We start from the raw sequence: 19,016 nt of genomic DNA on the forward strand, positions 1-19,016 counted from the left end.
CGAATTCAAAATTATTTTTTTTTTTTTAGCCTTCAGGACCTCCGACTTAATATCGCCATAATATTAAGTCGGAGGGTGCACAGAAAAGCAGTTTTTACTGCTTTTCTGTGCACTTTCCCGGTGCCTGAAGAAATTAGCACCTACCTTTGGGTAGGCGCTAATTTCTTAAAGTAAAATGTGCGGCTTGGCTGCACATTTTACTTACTGAATTGTGTGGGCATACCTAGCCATCAACATGCATTTGCATGTTGAGGGTGCTATTAGGTTTGGCGGGTTGGATGCGCATTTTCCGCCCCTTACTGAATAAGGGGTAAGGGAAAGCGCGCATCCAATCAAGGGTTAACAGTCCGTTCCATTGGAGCATACTGTACTGTATCGGCCCGTAGAACATGCTCACCGCTCCTTGGGACCTAAGTTGGCTAATAAATCCCGTGATATTATAACCTGTTTTCACTCCTATGTTCTTAAGGAGAAAATTCATAACAATGCATGAAGCAACAATCTTATTTTATTTATTTGTTTGTTTTTATATACCGACATTCACCCAGGGTATCACATCGGTTTACAACATGTACGGTGAGATAGTGTGATTATAGAACACACTATTTTGTATAGAGAACAGAGTAATTGCATCGAGGTAGGGTTTTGTTTCCTATGGATACATATACATACATACATATAGTATGGTTATAGCTCACACTATCTTACATTAAGACATAGTGATTACAATGTTATATATATATATATATAGATATAGATATATATATATATATATATATATATATATATAGAGAGAGAGAGAGAGAGAGAGAGAGAGAGAGAGAGATAACAGGATAAAAAGTAAGCTATTGGTTATCTTAACTATTACAGCAATAGGTTTAAAAAGATTCTAGTGTTTATAAAGATTGTAATAATGAAAATAGATTAGTGCATGTTATTGAAAATGTCGACTAAATCAACTAAATTTTAAAAGATTAAAGAGTGCAGGCTGAGGTTCAGTTTTGTGGAGGTTGTTGATTGTGTTAGCAGTCAGCTGGGTAGGCTTTTTGGAATAGCCATGTTTTTAGTGATTTTTTTTTAAAGTTCTGTGATGAAGGTTCTGTTCTGAGATTTTCTGGTAGTTTGTTCCATAAAATGGGGCCAGCTATTGAGATTACTCGTTCTCGGGTTGAGACGAGGTTGGCCATTTTGTTGGAGGGGATGGAGAGTAATCCAGTGTTAGTGGAGTGTAGGTTTCATTGGGAGGTGTAAGGGTGAAGGGTGTCTTTTAGCCAGTGTATTTTTTCGTTGTTGAGGGTCTTGTGTATTAGCGTGAGGGCTTTATATTGAATTGTGTGTGTGATGGGGAGCCAATGGAGTTCTTTTAGTATGGGGGTGATATGTGTGGAGCGTTTGCTGTTCATGAGGGATCTGGCTGCTGCGTTTTGGAGTAGTTGGAGGGGCTTGAGGGTGGAGGATGGGAATCCAAGGAGGATGGAGTTGCAGTAGTCAAGTTTGGAGAAAATGAGGGCTTGGAGTACGGATCGATAATCCTGGATGAGTAGTAGCAGTTTGATTTTTTTGATGATTTGTAGTTTGAAGTAGCCTTCCTTTATTATGGTGTTCATGTAGGTTTTAAGGCTGAGCTGTGAGTCTATGGTGACACCAAGGTTTCTTGCTGATGGGATGAGGTTGAATGAGCTTTGTGTGGAAGGTCCATTTTGAATGATCCATTCTGGGGGTTTGTTTGAGAAGTGTAAGATTTCTGTCTTTGAGTGGTTAAAGGTGAGTGCTATTTGAGATAGGAGGATCTGTATTTGGGATAGGATGGCTTTCCATTGAATAAGGGTGTTTTGTCGTAGGGATGAGAATCTGGACATCATCAGCGTAGATGACGTATTGGAGGCTCAGATTGGTGAGGAGTTTGCAGAGTGGGAGCATGTAGATGTTGAAAAGCGTGGAGGAGAGTGATTATCCTTGAGGGGATAGTGCGAGTGCGAGACGGGGAATTGTTTTGATTCCTTTTTGTTGAGGATTACTTTGTAGGTTCTGTTCGATAGGTATGAGCTGAACCATGATTGTAGTGCCATCTAGTCCGATTTCACTTAGTCTGGTGATGAGGGTGATGTGGTTGACCGTATCAAATGCAGCGGATATGTCAAAAAGTACAAGAAGGTAGGATAAGCCGGCATCAAGACCTCTGAGTGCTGAGTCGGTGAGAGTAAGAAGGAGTGTTTTGGTGCTGAGTGTTTTTCTGAATCCGTGTTGGGATGGGTAGAGTATTTTTTGATTTTCCAGATGTTCGGAGAGTTGGTGGTTTACTGTTTTTTCGAGGATTTTTGAGATGAAGGAGAGATTTGATATAGGTTTGAAGTTGGTGGGGGTCGGTGAGGTCCAGGTGTGTTTTTTTGAGTATTGGTTTGATGATGGCGTATTTAAGGGCATATGGGAAGCTTCCTTGTTCTAGAAATGTGTTGATTTCAGCTATAGGTTTGGCTATGATTTCTGGGATTAGTTTCAGGATTTTGACTGGAATAGGGTCAAGGGGGTGAGGGGCTGGGTTAATTTTTTTTATGATGGTTTTTATCTGGGAGGAGCTTAAGATTCCCGTTTTCACCGATATATCTCCTGTCACATTAAAAAAGTGCCAGGAGCTCCACGGGGTTACCAGCTTGCTGCGCAAGGAGAATGTGAGATACCACTGGCTTCATCCTTTTGGATTATGGTTTACCATCGGTGGTGTATCGCCCAAAGTGAAAACGCAGGATGAAGTTGTGGCTATTCTGCAGGTTTTTCAGTTCTTGCACATCGGACTTCGACGAAAGCGCAGATTCAGCTTCGTGATGACCCTCCATGTTGGCAGTGAGTGGAAAAAGGAGGCAGGCACTTGTGGCATAACTCTGAGAGATCAGTTTCCCCTAAAGAGGCAACTTGAAGGCTGAAGACAACTTATGCGGATTTAGTATTTTGGACTCACATTTATCAGGGATCACAGGGTCATGTTATTAGCAATTTAGAGAGTGATGGTCTCTGTCTATCTATGCCTCTTATTGCTCATAATTACCTTTTCTTTTTATGTGCGGTCCTGGGGTTTTTCCTCAGTGATGATGTTTACTTCCAGCTATCACTTGTTAGCTTAGTTTGATAGGTTCTCTGTTATGACTGCAGTTTTGTTTTTGTGGCCTGTTCGATGGAGAAGCTGGCAATACCACGTGACAGTTCTTCCTATGGTGACTGTAGATTTGTGGCTAGACAGCAGAAAATCAGGGGGGAGGGGAGGGGTTTTTTGAGTTCTGATTGCTGATATGGGTTTGCTTAGCCACTCTTATTTCTGGCACTGTTATACTTTGTGTTCATCCTTGGTGGGGTGTGGGATAGGGGAGGTGGTCGTGTGCGGGGCTTTTGGTTTTAGTAATGCTGGGGGTGGGAAAGAAATGTTATTTGCCTGCTGATTGGTTGGGGCCAAAGTCTGGGGGGAGGCACTCCATTTTCATTTTGGTTATCTGATGGCTTCCTTTAACGCTGTTATCACTGAATGTTAAAGGCCTCAGTTCTTACAGAAAATCCCATCTCCTTTAAAAGGAACTAGACAGGCTCCAGGCTGCCTTTGTGTTTTTGAAGGAGGCGACCACACTCCTGTGTGGTTTACAATTTCTTTTTCCAATTATGATCAAGGCCAGAGGTCTTGGCGATTGAATGATTCTTTACTAGAGGATTCAGCTTGGAAAGGAAATACAAGATTATTAACTATTAATGACAATGGTGAAACTACCCCTGTAGTCCTCTGGAATTGTCTAAAAGTTGTAGTAAGACGCAAACTTATCTCTCGAACTGCTTAAGTGCGGAAATTAGGGGAGGGTACGCATCAGGCACTTTTGGCTTAGATTAAGGGCTTGGAATCTGTACATAAGTCCCTTTCCTCCCAGGATTACAGTGTTTGACATCTTGCAGATCCCAATTAACGAGTTTAGATGCAGCACTAATTGTGCATTCATTAGATATGGCACATCAATCCTTTTTCAAAGAGAGCAACAAGGCTGGGAAAGTGCTAGCTAATAAACCGAGAAACGCTTGACACAAAATAATGTGGTTAAACAAAGATGCTGAGGGTAACATTTTAACGGAGAATAGGAATATTCGCAAGCGATTTCTTCAATTTTATTGAGTTATATAGCCCCAATGATGCTATTTCATCAGAGGAAACTGACCATTTATTTAGATTTATTTTTTTTTCTATACCGGCATTCGTGAAAATATCACATCAAGCCGGTTTACAATAAACAGTGGGGTGATAACCGGAACAGAGAACGAGATAATATGTACTAAACATACTATAGATGCAGTTACAATAAAACAAGGAGGCGTACAACTAGGAGCAAGAAGAAGAGAAGATAGTAACTTTAACATAGTATATTAACCCGTAAAATGGTAGAATTACCAAGCAGGGAAGTGTGTGATTTACAATGAATTGTTCAGTTCCACATAGATGTAGTTTTTAACAAGAAGGAAGAGATCAGAAGTAATGAAATTCTGGATGTTGGTAATGCTTAGGGTAGGTTGCCAAGTTGGTTGTAAAGAGAAAGTTGTTGCTTGGAGGTTGTTTGTCGGAGAAAATTGGGTTTAATCTGAGTCTGGGAAGGCTTGTTTGAAAAGCCATGTTTTGAGTCTTTTCCTGAATGTCGGGAAGCAGGGTTCCTGTCTTGGTTCCGTTGGTAAGGAGTTCCAAAGAGTGGGTCCTGCTGTGGAGAAAGCCCTGTCTCTGTAAGTTATGTGGAGGGAAGTTTTGGAATGAGGTACCTGAAGAGACTCTTTGTAGTACTCTCTTATGGGTCTGGAGGATGTATGCTTTATGAAAGGGATTTGTAGGTTGAGAGGAGCGATTTGTTGGATAGCTTTGTAGATTATGGTGATTGACTTATATAGTATTCTGAAATGGATTGGCAGCCAGTGAAAATCTTTAAGGATTGGGGAGATGTGCTCTCTTCTCCTTGTGTTTGTTAGAAATCTGGCTGCCGTATTTTGAACCATTTGAAGCGGTTTAGTATGTGCTGATGGGATACCTAATAATAAAGAATTGCAATAGTCTAACTTGGAGAAGATAGTCCTGTAGTCATGGTTGTGGAACAGTGGTCTTATTCTTTTTAGAACATGCAGTTTATGAAAGCAGTCTTTAGTGGTTTGGTTTATGAAAGCTTTTAAGTTAAGCCGATTATCGATGATTGCTCCCAAATCTCTTACTTGTGTTGTTTGTAAGTTAGCTGGAGGATTTGTGGGGGTGTGGCATCTCCATTTCTTGGAGTGTGTATCTCACCCTGCTTTATCTGATTCACAACGGGGATACTAGATAAAGAAATATCTAAGCTTGTAGTGTCTTTGACTATCAAGTCTCTCAAACCAGGGAGGTCACCCAGGTTAGACAGATATACCCTTTTGTTTTTACCAAAAGTTTAATACAATTTTAATTGCATCATTAACCAAGATGTTTAACTTTCTGCAGGCTGGAGGATCTTTGTTGCCCACCTCTAATCTAGCCGGTATAAAAATTTGGCTAAACTGAAATGCGACCCCTGTGTGCGGATCTTATGGTCCTATCTCCTTGATTAACCTTGATTAAAGACACTGGCAAAAATTTTAGCCAACCGGTTAAATAGCTTTATTGCTATCACTCAGACCAAGCCGGTTTTATACTGGGTCATATGACAGCTAACGTCTGTAAGATAGTGGACATAATGTGGTGAGTAAAAACTCAGAATATTCAATCATTATTTCTTACAGTAGATGCAGAAAAAGCGTTTGACCTAGTACATTGGCCCTTTTTATTCAAAACTTTGGGGAAAATGCAGTTTGGGGTTTTCTTTCTTAATTGGCTTAGATAGTTATATACTAATCCCAAAGCCTGATTTAAGGTTAACGGGGATTACTCAGATTTTTTCTTAGTGGGTAGAGGCACCTGTTAAGGATGCTCTTTATCCCCCTCTTCTTTTCGCTATTTTTCTAGAGCCATTCACCTCTAGGATACGCGCCAGTGCTGATATTTTGGGCATAATGACTGGGGCATTTTCATGTTTATTTGCGGATGATTTTCTTTTTATATTCACTAATCCATTGGAGTCCCTGCCAGCTACAGTGAGAGAGATGAATACTTCAGTTCTGTCTCTGGTTTCCGGATCAATTGGGATAAATTGGACATCTTGAATATTATGGTCCCAAAGATAGGAGGGGGGATTCTCAAGGGGAAATTTCCATTTAGATGGGCCAGTCACAAGATCAAATATCTAGGGGTTTTTATAGACCATAAAGAAGACTCATTTAAGCTAAACTACCCACCACTTATGGCCCGGATATATAAAGATCTCGAAGAGTGGGATCACTATCATATCTTAGCTGGACAGGATAGCGACCATTAAAATGAATGTTTTGCCACATATCAGCTATCTTTTCCAGACCTTACCTTTTGGAATACCAGTCACTTTGATTAGCGCTGGACAATCACGACTAATGAATTTATCTGGAAGGGTAAATCTCCTAGAATAGCTAAGCGAGGTTTATTTTTATCCAAATTGAGGGGAGGATTGGGGTCAATGCTTTTATACCTTGCCTAGACTACTACTGTAATTTTCTTTATGTAGGAATACCACTTAGAAGTAACTTGGAAACTTCAGTCGATTTAGAATTCATCATCTAGACCAGTGATGGCGAGTTCCAGTACTTGAGTCCCACAAACAGGCCAGGTTTTCAGGATATCCACAATTAATCTGCATGAGATAGATTTTCATGTACTACTTCCACTGTATGCAAATCTTTCTCATGCATATTCATTGCAGATATCCTGAAAACCTGGCCTATTTGTGGTACTCGAGAACTGGAGCTCGCCATCACTGGTCTAGATGATGAATTCTATATCAACTGAAGTTTCCAAGTACTTCTAAGTGGTAGTCCTACATAAAGAAAATTACAGTAGTAGTCTAGGCAAGGTATAAAAGCATTGACTACTGTAACCAAATCCTTTTGAGATAGAAAAGGTTGTAATTAATGAATACAGTGGAGATGAAAAAAAAGGCACTTATGGAAATAGTCACAATTTGAAGCTCCATTGTCAATAGGTCATCCAAAAAACCTTCAAGAACTACTAAGTGCACATAGATTAAAAAAAAAATAAAGACCAACTTTACAGACAAGGGCATGTAAGGAATAGAGGATTAATGGTTTAACAAATGCTCTGATTATTCTGTCTACTTTCAATAGCCATGGGCTCCTCTAAGCAGCAGCTGTCCGAGCATTTGAAAAGGCAGATAATTCACTCGTACAAATCAAGCAAAGATTTTAAAAAAAATTTCTAAATACTTCTAGCTAGAAATTTCAACAGTCAGAAACATTAAAAAATTGAAGCTACAAGAATCTAGTGAAGTCAAGGTAAGATCTGCAAGACCAAGAAAAGTCTCTGATACAACTGCTCAAAAACTGGTCAGATCTGCAACAAAAAATCCCACAGATCACTGAAAAATTTAGCTAACACTGGAATATTTGTCCACAGTACAATATCGCTTGCACAACAATGATCTGCATGGAAGAGTTGTCAAACTTTTTCTAGGATCTCATCACAAAAGTTATTGTCTGAAGTATGCAAAACAAAACCTTGATAAACCTGAAACTCTTTGGACAAAGTGCTTTGGACTGATGAAACTAAAATACATGTTGTACATGTGTGCCATTGTTTTTTGAATAGGCACACATGAAGTGGATAGTAAACGGCCTTGTGGAGCTTGTTAACTGAGAACTGTGGAGATCATGTGGAAGAGATTGTGAGAAGTTCCGATTGTGGATAAAATTTATAAGTAAGATGGTAATATATTGATCAAGATGATAGAAATGTTGTTACAAATAATATTAAGGGATTATCATATGTCATTGTAGGGTTCCCTTAATGTAGTGGTGGTGGACATGCATAGGTATTAACAACATTGGAATAAGTAAGTTTAACAGTTGTGGGACTGAAGGAGATATAGACACACATTGTTGGTTTTATTGTCTTTTAATGGTGTCTTTTTGTCTATTGAGGTATTATTGGAAGCTGGAGAAGTCAGTTTAGAGATGAATTCAGAGTTCAAATTATCCCCCGAGGAAGCATATGGAAAACAAGGAACCTTGTAGAGAGTGACGTTAAAGGGTTCTAGCAAGTCTGAAGGAGTGATAAAGTTCTAACTACTGAGAAGTGAAGTTTGGATTTAACTCATCTGAATAATGAAGACTTGAATGATATCTGGGCAAGTCAAAAGATATAGGAATTGTTAACAGAACTGATTCTCCTGTAATAAATAAGTGGGTTATGGGATATTTTAATTGGGGCAGTGAGTGAATGTGATGGATGAGTAGGGATTTTATTAAAATGTATTTGGTGTTGATGCTGGCATGTCCATGTTGTGATAAACTGTGATAAAATATCTGTGCAAATATGATGTGAAAAAGTTTTCTATTTTTGATAATACTGGAATTTAATTAATAAAGTACGAAAAATAATCACATGATATCTGTTGGTGAAGTATTATAACAGAATGCGTTGTAAAATTTAATAGACAGTAAAGTGATGTTCCCTCTAATTGTGAGAGAAACTAAAATTTAACTATTCAGTCAAAACCACACAAGATACATTTGGAGGTAAAAAGGTTGAAAAAGCATTTGAAGAAAAGAACATCTTGCCAACCATTAAGTACTGAGGTGGATTTATTATGCTTTAGAGGGTTGTGTGGCAGCCAGTGACACAGAAAATACTGTACAAGTGGAAGGATGAACAAATTCAACTAAATATCAACATATCCTAGAAGCTAATGTCCCACAGTCTGTGAAGAAATTTTAGCTAAATGATGTTACTGCAAGACAATGATCCAAAACATTCCCTATGAAGTACATACAGGAACCAAAGAGGAATATTTTGGAATGGCCTTCCCAGTCCACAGACTAGAATGTTATTGAAAATCTATGGAGAGATCTCAAACATGTAGTACAAGCAAGGAGATCTAAGGATATTCTGAGCTGAAGAGTTTTGCAAGGAAGAATGGAAAATATTCCGAAAGCAAGAACAGAAACTCTTAGCTAGCTATAGGAAATGTGGAAACTCATTTCTGCCAAAGGAAGTATTACAACCTACTGACAAAGAAAGGGTGCCCAAACTTTTGAGCATGCCATATTTACAGTTTTATTATTATCAACAAATAAATAGTAATTTTGCATTAAAAACTGCAGAAAGCTGTCATACTTAACTTGGTATCATATACAGATTGTACAAATGTCCATTCACTTAGATTCATTGAAACATACTATTTAACCGGGGGTGCCTAAACTTTTATACACAATTGTATAAAATATTTGCACTCTAAACTCTGAAACAGACTCTCTAAGGGCATTAAATAGATAGTAAATAAAATGGGGGTTGGCATAGAACCTTGGGAAACTCCATAATCCTACTGCTAAGACAGGGAGGAACAAATATTCATGCACTTATTGAACCTCTCAATAAGAAGGATTTAAATCATTTTCAAACTACATACCTGCTATGCCAATATCTGAGGTATGCTCTAGGAGGGTCTCATGATCTACCATGTCAAATGCTGCAGAAAGATCTAACAGAATTATCAAGAAGTCTACAGCCCTGCCTAACTCTTACCTAAGTTATCAGTTAAGGCTAAAAACAAAGCTTCCATGCAGTAACTGGCTTAAAAATCCAACTGATACATATTTAACACCTTATCCTTTTGCAGAAATTTATCTGTAAAGATGCAGCATGTTCCCATTTTTGTGACAGATTGTTGATGTTTGAAATTGATCTAAATTTTTCCAAAACAGTACAATCAAGCGTGGGCTATTTAATAGGAAGCTGCATCATTGCAGATTTCAGACCTGTTGGTAACTGCTCTTCAATCGGAGAAGCATTTACAATATTTTAAACTGGTTCTGAATATAAACTCTTGCCTCTTTTACAAGCCATGATGACTAAGGGTCCCAATATGTGCATGGCTGGCCTAATATTTCTCTGCAGTTGCTTAATAAAAGCTATGAAGAGTTGCTTATTTCCTGCTACTTTTAATGGTAGGTATTTGAATTATATATAAAACAATGGTTGCAGACTGTTTTGTGTATTGTTATATGTAAGTTTGTTCTTATGTAATGGATGTGTTTTAAATGCATTTTACACTGTTTATATGTGCAGTTTGTTTTATGATCTATTGTTATAAGAACATAAGAACATGTTCTTATGTTCTTATGGGAATTCTCTCTCTAAAAATCCCATCTCTAAAAATAGCATGTCCAGTTGAAAAGAGAAAGAGTATTCTTCAGGGCATTCCCAGAACTCTGGAATTCCTTGCCACAACTTTGGCTTATAACTTGCTCCAAGGCATTCAAATCATTAAAAACATTTTTGTTTAGACAAGCATATACTTAAGTGGCATTGATGAAGGAGCTTTTTCAAGAGATACCTAGAACTGTCACACAGAGGGGGCCATGACGTCACGATCGGAGATGGCAGCCTGAATAGAGAGCTCCCACCGCTTCCACACATATCCGGCAACATCCGAGATAAATTCGCACCTCCAGTAGCAACATTACATTAGAGGGAACAGTCGTGAGTACTTCAATGGCGGCGAAGGGAAAAATAAATTGGATTTCCAGTGCTTTTCTTTTAGTAAAGACAGCCAACAGATTCCTGAGGGCCTAAATGATGGCACGGCCGAGATTCAAGATGGTTCCCGCTCGCGGCCCCAAAGCCCAAATGATAGCGCTCAGAACCCCGAACCCATGATCGCAAATGCTTCCGACCACCCCACCCGTGCCGAGTTCTGGTACTGGTTTGCGAATTTGCGCGCAGAAATTAAAACCTACAGGCAGGAACTATTAGCGCACATGGAAGAGGTGAGAGAGGAACTCCATGGGCCACCGCATCGATGAACTAGACATCCATATGAACTGCCAAACTGAGGACACAAAAGCAAATAAAACCACCTGTGACATGCTGCAATCAGAGAGCCAGCAGCTCAGAGCAAAGATCACTGATTTGGAGAACAGGGCTCGCTGCAGCAATTTGCGATTTCGCGGCTTTACAGAAACCTCGGCTTCAGAACACTTACCTGACCTTATTAAACGCTTCTGCCTTCACCTGTTGACAGAGACCAGCACAGAGGCTAATTTTTCATCTCCCGACATAAAGCTAGATAGGGCTCATAGAGCACTCAGAGCCCCTATGCCAAATCGCAGCCGCAACATCATTGCCTGCTTCAGCAATTACACTGTCAAGGAGCAAGTAGTGCAGGTAGCCAGATTCCAAAACTTCTGGAAATGGGAAGGCCAGGATATTTCCATATATCCAGACTTTTCAACTGCCACCCTGCAAAACAGGCAATCCCTAAGGGAGATAACCACCTTTTTTAGAAACAGTAACATCAAATATTGCTGGCTTCACCCATTCGGCTTCTCATTTACCATGGATGGTATCACCCATAAAATTACATCTCCAGATGAAGCTATTCCCCTACTAAAGCCACGTGGTTTCACAAGCATGCAGCCGATGATCAAGGAAGCCAGATCACAAGCTCCTAGCACACCATACCAGGCCTGGCAATGCGTAGGAAAAACAAAATAGTAGACTGCGCAGGTACTCTGGGGGATCCTCACACAGCCAGGGTTCCTCCTGAGTTGTTTCTCATCATCTCATCAGGTTGACCTGCAAGGAGGCGAACTTTAAACTGTCTCAAATATGGCCACGAGCTGGACCCTAATCTCTTAATCTCAAGTTTTTCTACTTTCTCTAAAGACGAACTCTGATGTTGTTTCAGAGCCCTTCGGGACCTCTCACTGTTTAAATAAGTTTAGTTGGGAGGTGGCGGTGGACCTCCATCTCCATTTGTGGCATACTTACCCCCAAGAAAGGGAAGGCGTTAGCCTGCATGGAGGGTACCGCAGGCCAAATTAAGATAAATGAGGATTATCAGAATCCTCAGGGAATTCATGCTACACAAACTATTTGTTATGGTGATATATATATTTGTCGTTTTTTTATACAACGATCACTGCTGACATTTCCTATATATCTTGAATGGTCTAAATCTCTAATACGGTTTGTCAACCTATATATCTCTGATCAGGAGGCTATCCCATTGCAGTATGGCAATGGGTGTTAAACAGCTATCCTATGGTATATAAAGTCGGTGGCATCCCTAAATCCTCCATTTTCTAAATTGTTAATATGACGAAACTTCGAATATTATCTATAAACACTAAGGGATTAAATTCTCACCAAAAGAAGTCTCTTTTGTACCGAGAACTTACTGTTTGGAACCCGAGATAGTTTTCTTACAGGAAACCCATCTCTCAAGAACATATGAATCCCTTATGAAATCTTCTAAATTCAATCACCAATACTACTCGGCTAATAATAAATCTGCCAAGTATACGGGTGTGGGTATACTTTTTGTCTCCAACCTTATAGTTAAATGTACTCTCTGTCTATCAGACCCTAAAGGTCGATACTTACTATTATGTTTACGATCAATGAGATAGTATACACTCTGCTTAATGTTTATGCTCCAAATAAAGAACAGGCTGGCTTCTTTAAAGAAATCCATCAACTTCTACTCCAATTCCATTCAGGCATGCTTATTATGGGTGGCGACTTTAATATAGTACTCTCTCCACCAATTGATACATCTAAAGGATACTCATCCACTACCATGTCTCATACACAAGCAATTAAAGATATCATGGATGACTTTCAATTAGTGAATGCATGAAGGGTCAAATATCCTCATTCACGCTCTTACTCCTACTACTCTAAAATATATGATTCATACTCCAGAACTGATTATCTTTTGGTTGACAAATCCCTATATCACTTGATCCAGAAATCAGAAGTGGGCTTCATTACATGGTCTGACATGCCCCAATCTTTATAGATCGCCGAATACATGAGAAGGAACAGAACCACCGATTTTGGAGACTAAATGATTCCATTCTGCATGACATTCCTTATACCAAAGATATCTCCCAAACCATTACTGACTTTTTTTTCAAATGAACACAGAGTCTGTGCAATCTCCAATTGTGGTATGGGACTGTTTTAAATCCTTTATACGTGGGTATTTTATCTCTAGGTCCTCATATTTGAAAAAGAAAAAAAAAAAAGAGAGACACAGCATGTTCCCACCTCATGGATAAAATGTTCTAACACATCAACATATACAAAATAAATCCCCAAAAACATTATTGGCACTTGTCAGGACTTGTGAAGAACTAGATAGGTTGGTGCTGGACCACACGACAAGAACACTGAGGGAGGAAATAGAGCAGGAAAACTCTTCGTCCAAAAACTTAAAAAAAATCACTTATCAAAATCACATTCTTAAAATTAAAAACGAATTGGGACAGATTGAGTCAACCAACTCAGCTATCACGCAACAATTTCTTAAATTTTATCAAACCTTATATGTAGCTGAGACTCAAATAACCCAATCGGCCGTAGACAAGTACTTCCGGTCAGTACTCCTACCTAGCCTTTCCTTAGAAATGAGTGAACTCCTTAATGCTGAAATTTCATCATCTGAGATATTGGCAGCTATAAAAAATTTGAAAATAGGAAAAGCCCTGGGTCCTGATGGCCTCACAGCTAAATTCTGTAAAAACATTTGGCCCTCAGCTTGTTGCCCCCTTGCAAAAACATTTTAACTTTCTTCGTAAAGGAGGTGCACTCCTACCAAATTCCAATTTGGCAAGCATTACTATTATAGCCAAACCAGAGCGTGACCCCGCACTCTGTGCGTCTTATCGACCCATCTCACTGATAAATTTAGACTTAAAATTACTTGCCAAAGTCCTAGCCAATAGACTGAACTGCTTCATAGCTCAAATTATACACCCAGACCAGGCCGGGTTTATTCCAGGACGAATGGCTAGCGTTAATGGCTAGCGTTAAACCATGTTCCATGTAAACCGCCTACCCGGCGATAGTTATCTCTGTTAAATGTGAACCGGAGTGATATGTATTGTATACAGGAACTTCCGGTATATAAAAACCAATAAATAAATAAATAAATAAATAAATGTGCTCAAAATCATAAATATCCTCTAGGGAACCACTAACCAACAGTCATCCACCCTGTCACTGGCCATTGATGCAGAAAAGGCCTTTGATATGGTCCACTGGCCCTTTCTTTTTCATACCCTTGAGACTATGCATTTTGGAGACTCCTTTCTTAACTGGATACAGGCATTCTACAGTTCTCTAACCACCTGTTTAAAAATAAATGGATGATATTCCGCCTTGTTTCCAGTACAACAAGGAACCAGGCAGAGATGTCCTCTCTTCCCTCTTCTTTTCGCCATTTTCCTAGAACCTTAGCTCCACAGACCTATAAAATGTCGTTATTTGCAGACGACATCCTACTCACATTGAGTCAACCTGATCTCTCCTTGCCGGAAACAGAGTGTGAGCTTGCCTAATTCAGTGCGGTCTCAGACTTCAAAATCAACTGGGACAAGGCAGAAATTTTAAATATATCGGGCCGGATTTTAAAAGCCCTGCACGCCTATTTTGCATAGGCCGCCGGCGCACGCATAGCCCCGGGACGCTTGTAAGTCCCGGGGCTTCGTAAAAGGGGCGGGAGGGGGCGTGGTTGAGGCCTCCAGACCAGCCCCTGGGTCGGTGATGGCGCGCCAGCAGCCTGCTGGCGCGCGCAGATTTACACCTGCTTTCGGCAGGCGTAAATCTGCCAACAAAGGTAGGGGGGGTGGGTTAGGTAGGGGAAGGGAGGGGAAGGTGAGGGGAGGCGGAAGGAAAGTTCCCTCCGAGGCCGCTCCGATTTCAGAGCGGCCTCGGAGGGAACAGGCAGCGCACGCAGGGCTCAGCGCGCGCAGGTTGCACAAATGTGCACCCCCTTGCGCGCGCCGACCCCGGATTTTATAAGATACGCGCGGCTATGCGCGTATCTTATAAAATCCAGCGTACTTTTGTAAAATCTACCCCATCATGTACTCCACAACTAGAATTCACCCTGAAATCTTGTCATCCCTTTAAATGGGCTGCTACTAAGATTAAGTACTTGGGAGTCTATATTGGCAAAAAGTTATCTGATCTTTACCAATTTAATTAAACATCCCTCATACACAAAATAGATCAAGACCTAGTTAAATGGGACAGACTCCAGTTGACCTGGCTTGGACGTTTGACAACCATTAAAATGAACATACTTCCCAGGATTCGTTTATCTCTTCCAAACCTTACCTATAGAAGTATCCAATGTCACACTGAAGGCTTGGCAACAGAAGCTGCTCAGTTTTCTGTGGATACACAATACTCGTGCAATACCTCTGTCTAATATCTAAACTAGGTCACAACTCCAGAGGAAACTCGGCAATATAGAATGCCAAAATTTTTTTTTTTTTTTATATTACATGTGCAACATTTTTAATACATACAGTGTATACATCCGAGCTTTGTGTGAGAATCTTATACATCTATAATTAGTTAAAATTAAACCAATACATACATTTCTTAACCATTATACATAAACACATGCTACATTCACACCATTCACACATAAAACCCTTAACACATAAATATTCATGTGACTTTATACATGCATTTTCTATTATATATCCTATTCACCAAACAGTATTCCCCAAAAAACCCACTGACATGGTTTACAATACTCCGACGAGATTTCTCGTTTCGCCTGAATTACCAGGCTTCCTCAGGGAAACTCAATAATTCAAACGCTGTGGTATTATTATATTGTTGTTCCTGATATTTGACAATTTGCTTCTTAGATACTGTATTCATTAATTTTCAGCGTGTCGTCATTGGATTATTGATATTTCTCCCGATGATTATCTATCACGTATTAGCATCACATCTTAAAAAAATTGAATCACGCGCCTCTCAATTGTATGCACGTAGTCACCACAAAGCCACGGACTAAGTAAAAGACATTAAAATATTAATCACCAACTTATTCTAATATATCTCACTTCTGTAAACCACCTAACATTTATTAAATAGTGCCAGAAAGAATTCTTACCAAAACCATAAAAAATTCACCACCTCATACACATGCAATATGTTACCAACATCAGGCATCCAAATCACAATTTTACACCAGTGTCTGAAGTTTTACATATATGCGCTATGCAATATTAAAATTAGGGGGGGGGTCGCGTTAGCAAGGATGCTCTAGGGTCACTTGCGACCCTTGCGCATCCTTGCTAACGCAAACCCAAACGGTTTTCGTGACCGCCGTACGGCAGTAAGGGAAACTGATGCCGATAAACCCGGCATTGGTTTTAGTCGCTAAAAACCAATGCCGAGTTTATCGGCGACGGTTTCCCTTACTGCCGTACGGCGGTCACGAAAACAGACACCGATAAACCCAGTGTCGGTTTTCATGGCTGTCCGCCGGTAACGATAACCGACATCATTAAACTAGGTGTCGGTTTTTGTAATGGTCCGGATCGTCAATTTTTTTAAAATTTTATTTTTCTTCTTTTTTTGATGCGCACATCTATTAACGCCTGAACGCCTGCTCCTGGCAGGCGTTAATAGATGACAGTTAAATGTGCGTCAAAGACGCACATTTTTCTTTTTGCATGGGGGGGGGGTGAATGCTCTTCACATGCATTTACATGTGAAGAGCACTATTATATTCACTCCGCATTAGAGCGTGTTGAATAGGCGCTAATCCCCTTATTGCATTAGAGGATTGATCAGCACCTATTCTACCCGCATCCAACTGCACGTTAAGAATGCACTTGGCTCTGCGCACCATATTGCATTGGCCCCTTAATATCCAAGGATGCATTCAACCAGGTCCCATGGTTTTGTCCTCTTTCAGCTTTGTTAGTTCCACACAAACACTCTGTACAAATGTATTCCACTCCCAGACAGATTCTGGATACAATAACTTTGGGGTACCACATTAAAAAAAACACAACTCTTTGCAATTATCTAATCATTCAGAATAAGATATGACTACACACACTTTGAGAAAAGTGAACCAATTCGCAATTGTCTGAGACTTGTAAGGACCTATGTTTTGAAGTGACCCAAAAGCCATGCTGAGACCCAACATCTTTAATCTGTGCATACAGCGCTATGATAAATGGAACCACCATGAGAGGGAGAGGACGAAAATCAATGGTTCACGCCTAACTCCGCGCACCATGGAGGAATACTTGAGGCGATCAAAACAGTTTGCGATCTGAGCGTTATTTTGTCATCTCCCAAAGGAACAATATATTAGTAATACGTTTTGTTTTCTTTTTTATGCCCACGCTTCCAAAAATGCTCAAGGTGGCTTACAGGTACAGAAAGCTGTAAGAAGGGGTGCAGTGTCAGATACGGAACAGGGAACCAGGAACCCATGACAGCTTCATCATTGGTAATGCCCAGGGGTCAGGTGAGCGACCAGCCAGATTTACAACTCCCGCGCCTCTCACCTCACCCGCGGGCCCCTCCCCCCTGCAAAACACAAACAGCCTGGCGAGGGGGCAGCACAAGGAGGGTTTGGAGGAGAAACCTCTCTCGCGGACACACTCACCCTGTCACTGACGTCCTCCGCCCCGGCCGCCGGCTCCCCTGCACCTCTGGCTGCTGCCACCACCGCGGCCCTCTTCCTGAGCACCGCCGCCATATCGGAGCCGCGGCTCCCGGCCACTTCCTCCGCTATCGTGATCTCTAGCTCCCACTCGGCTGCACAGACCCCCACAGGAGGCACGGGAAGCCGGATGAGCAGCGGCTCCCCCCCCCACTCCCCTCGGTAGCGCCCTCAAGCGTCAGGCTCCTCCCGCCAGGGCTCACGCGCTCCGCCCCGGCACAGAGTGACAGGTACAGACGCCGACGGCAGCCAGGTGGACGTGCCCACGCAGCGGGCTGGCATCCGCGTGACCGGAGCGCACCCCGACAACACACGTACACGTGTGCGCGCTTCACGAAGCTCGGAGGGGGGGGGGGGGGCGCCTGTGAAGACATAGGCGTGCGCGCGGCCTAACCCGGGAGGGTTCCGCTCCTACGTCCCACCCTCGACATGACGTAATGGAGGCTCCGCCCTCCCATGCGCCCCTTTCTGCTGCCTCTAGGCGGGAATGAGAGGTGGGTGGCCGTGCAAGGTGGGGTGTTCGTCTGCTGCACACTGGTCGTAGACCACGCGGTAGTTCAAAGAGGATTTTGGAGGGATGTAAAGAGTGTTTACTGTAACCCGCCCAGAGTCGGATTTAGGAGAGTAGGAGAAAAGAAGTAGGGATAAGGTCGGGAGGCCGGGTGTCAGATTTTGGCGTTCTCTTGAAGCTAATCCTACACATGGTCCTAAAGCAAAGCAGGCCCCTCTGGTCTTGATATTTGGAGCCCTAGGCACTTGCCTATGTTCAGAGGCGTACTAAGGAGGGGGCGATCCACCCCGGATGGCAACAGGGGGAGGGGTGCCATTGTAAATGACAGGTAAATCACAGGTAGATGAGGCTATTAGCTATTAGCACTGATGCAAAAAATCACCGTGTGCCCGATGCGCACATTTTAACATACACAACTTAACACCAGCCCAGAGCTGGTGTTAAGTCTTCATGCACTCCAAGCTGCCACAAAAAAAGCTACAAAAAATCTTGATGGTGATCAAAGTAGGAAAACAGACACTTAGTTTACGAGTGTCCATTTACCTAACCTGTGGCTGTACACAGGTTAAGAAAATGGGCACTGGTTAATTGAGCGTTTGTTATCCTAACCCACCCACAGCCAAACCTCTTGTGCGCCCGATGCCAAAACATACTAGGGACACACAATTTACCCCTAGCGTGCCCTTTTAAGCTCGGCAGCTCAAGTTCGTATTACATCTGGCGCCCTGGAAAAGAGGATATGTGTGCGTTGAAAAATAGTGGGCCCAGGTTGGTTGCACGTTTTTCTGCGCTTGTTAGTGCATCATGTCTGTTTATGTCTGAGTCTGTGAAAGAGCAATTTATTTATCGTGTTCATAGTCACTAAGCCAAGCAATAGCCATATCAGTGGTTAA

The 19,016-nt window shown here is 41.4% G+C and overlaps 1 protein-coding gene across 1 annotated transcript in view; it reads right to left on the reverse strand.

Annotated features, from left to right (window-relative positions):
- CDS1 (CDP-diacylglycerol synthase 1) overlaps window positions 1-18,024 on the reverse strand; it is a 194,843-nt gene extending 176,819 nt beyond the window's left edge. Inside the window, exon 1 of the mRNA XM_029599378.1 lies at window positions 17,556-18,024. Within this exon, the coding sequence (XP_029455238.1) occupies window positions 17,556-17,648 (93 nt within the window). The 5' untranslated portion in view covers window positions 17,649-18,024. The remainder of the gene's footprint in view (window positions 1-17,555) is intronic.
- Window positions 18,025-19,016: the final 992 nt, after the last annotated feature.

This window comes from Rhinatrema bivittatum, chromosome 1, assembly GCF_901001135.1.
Source record: "Rhinatrema bivittatum chromosome 1, aRhiBiv1.1, whole genome shotgun sequence".
In the NCBI taxonomy this organism is placed as follows: Eukaryota; Metazoa; Chordata; class Amphibia; order Gymnophiona; family Rhinatrematidae; genus Rhinatrema; species Rhinatrema bivittatum.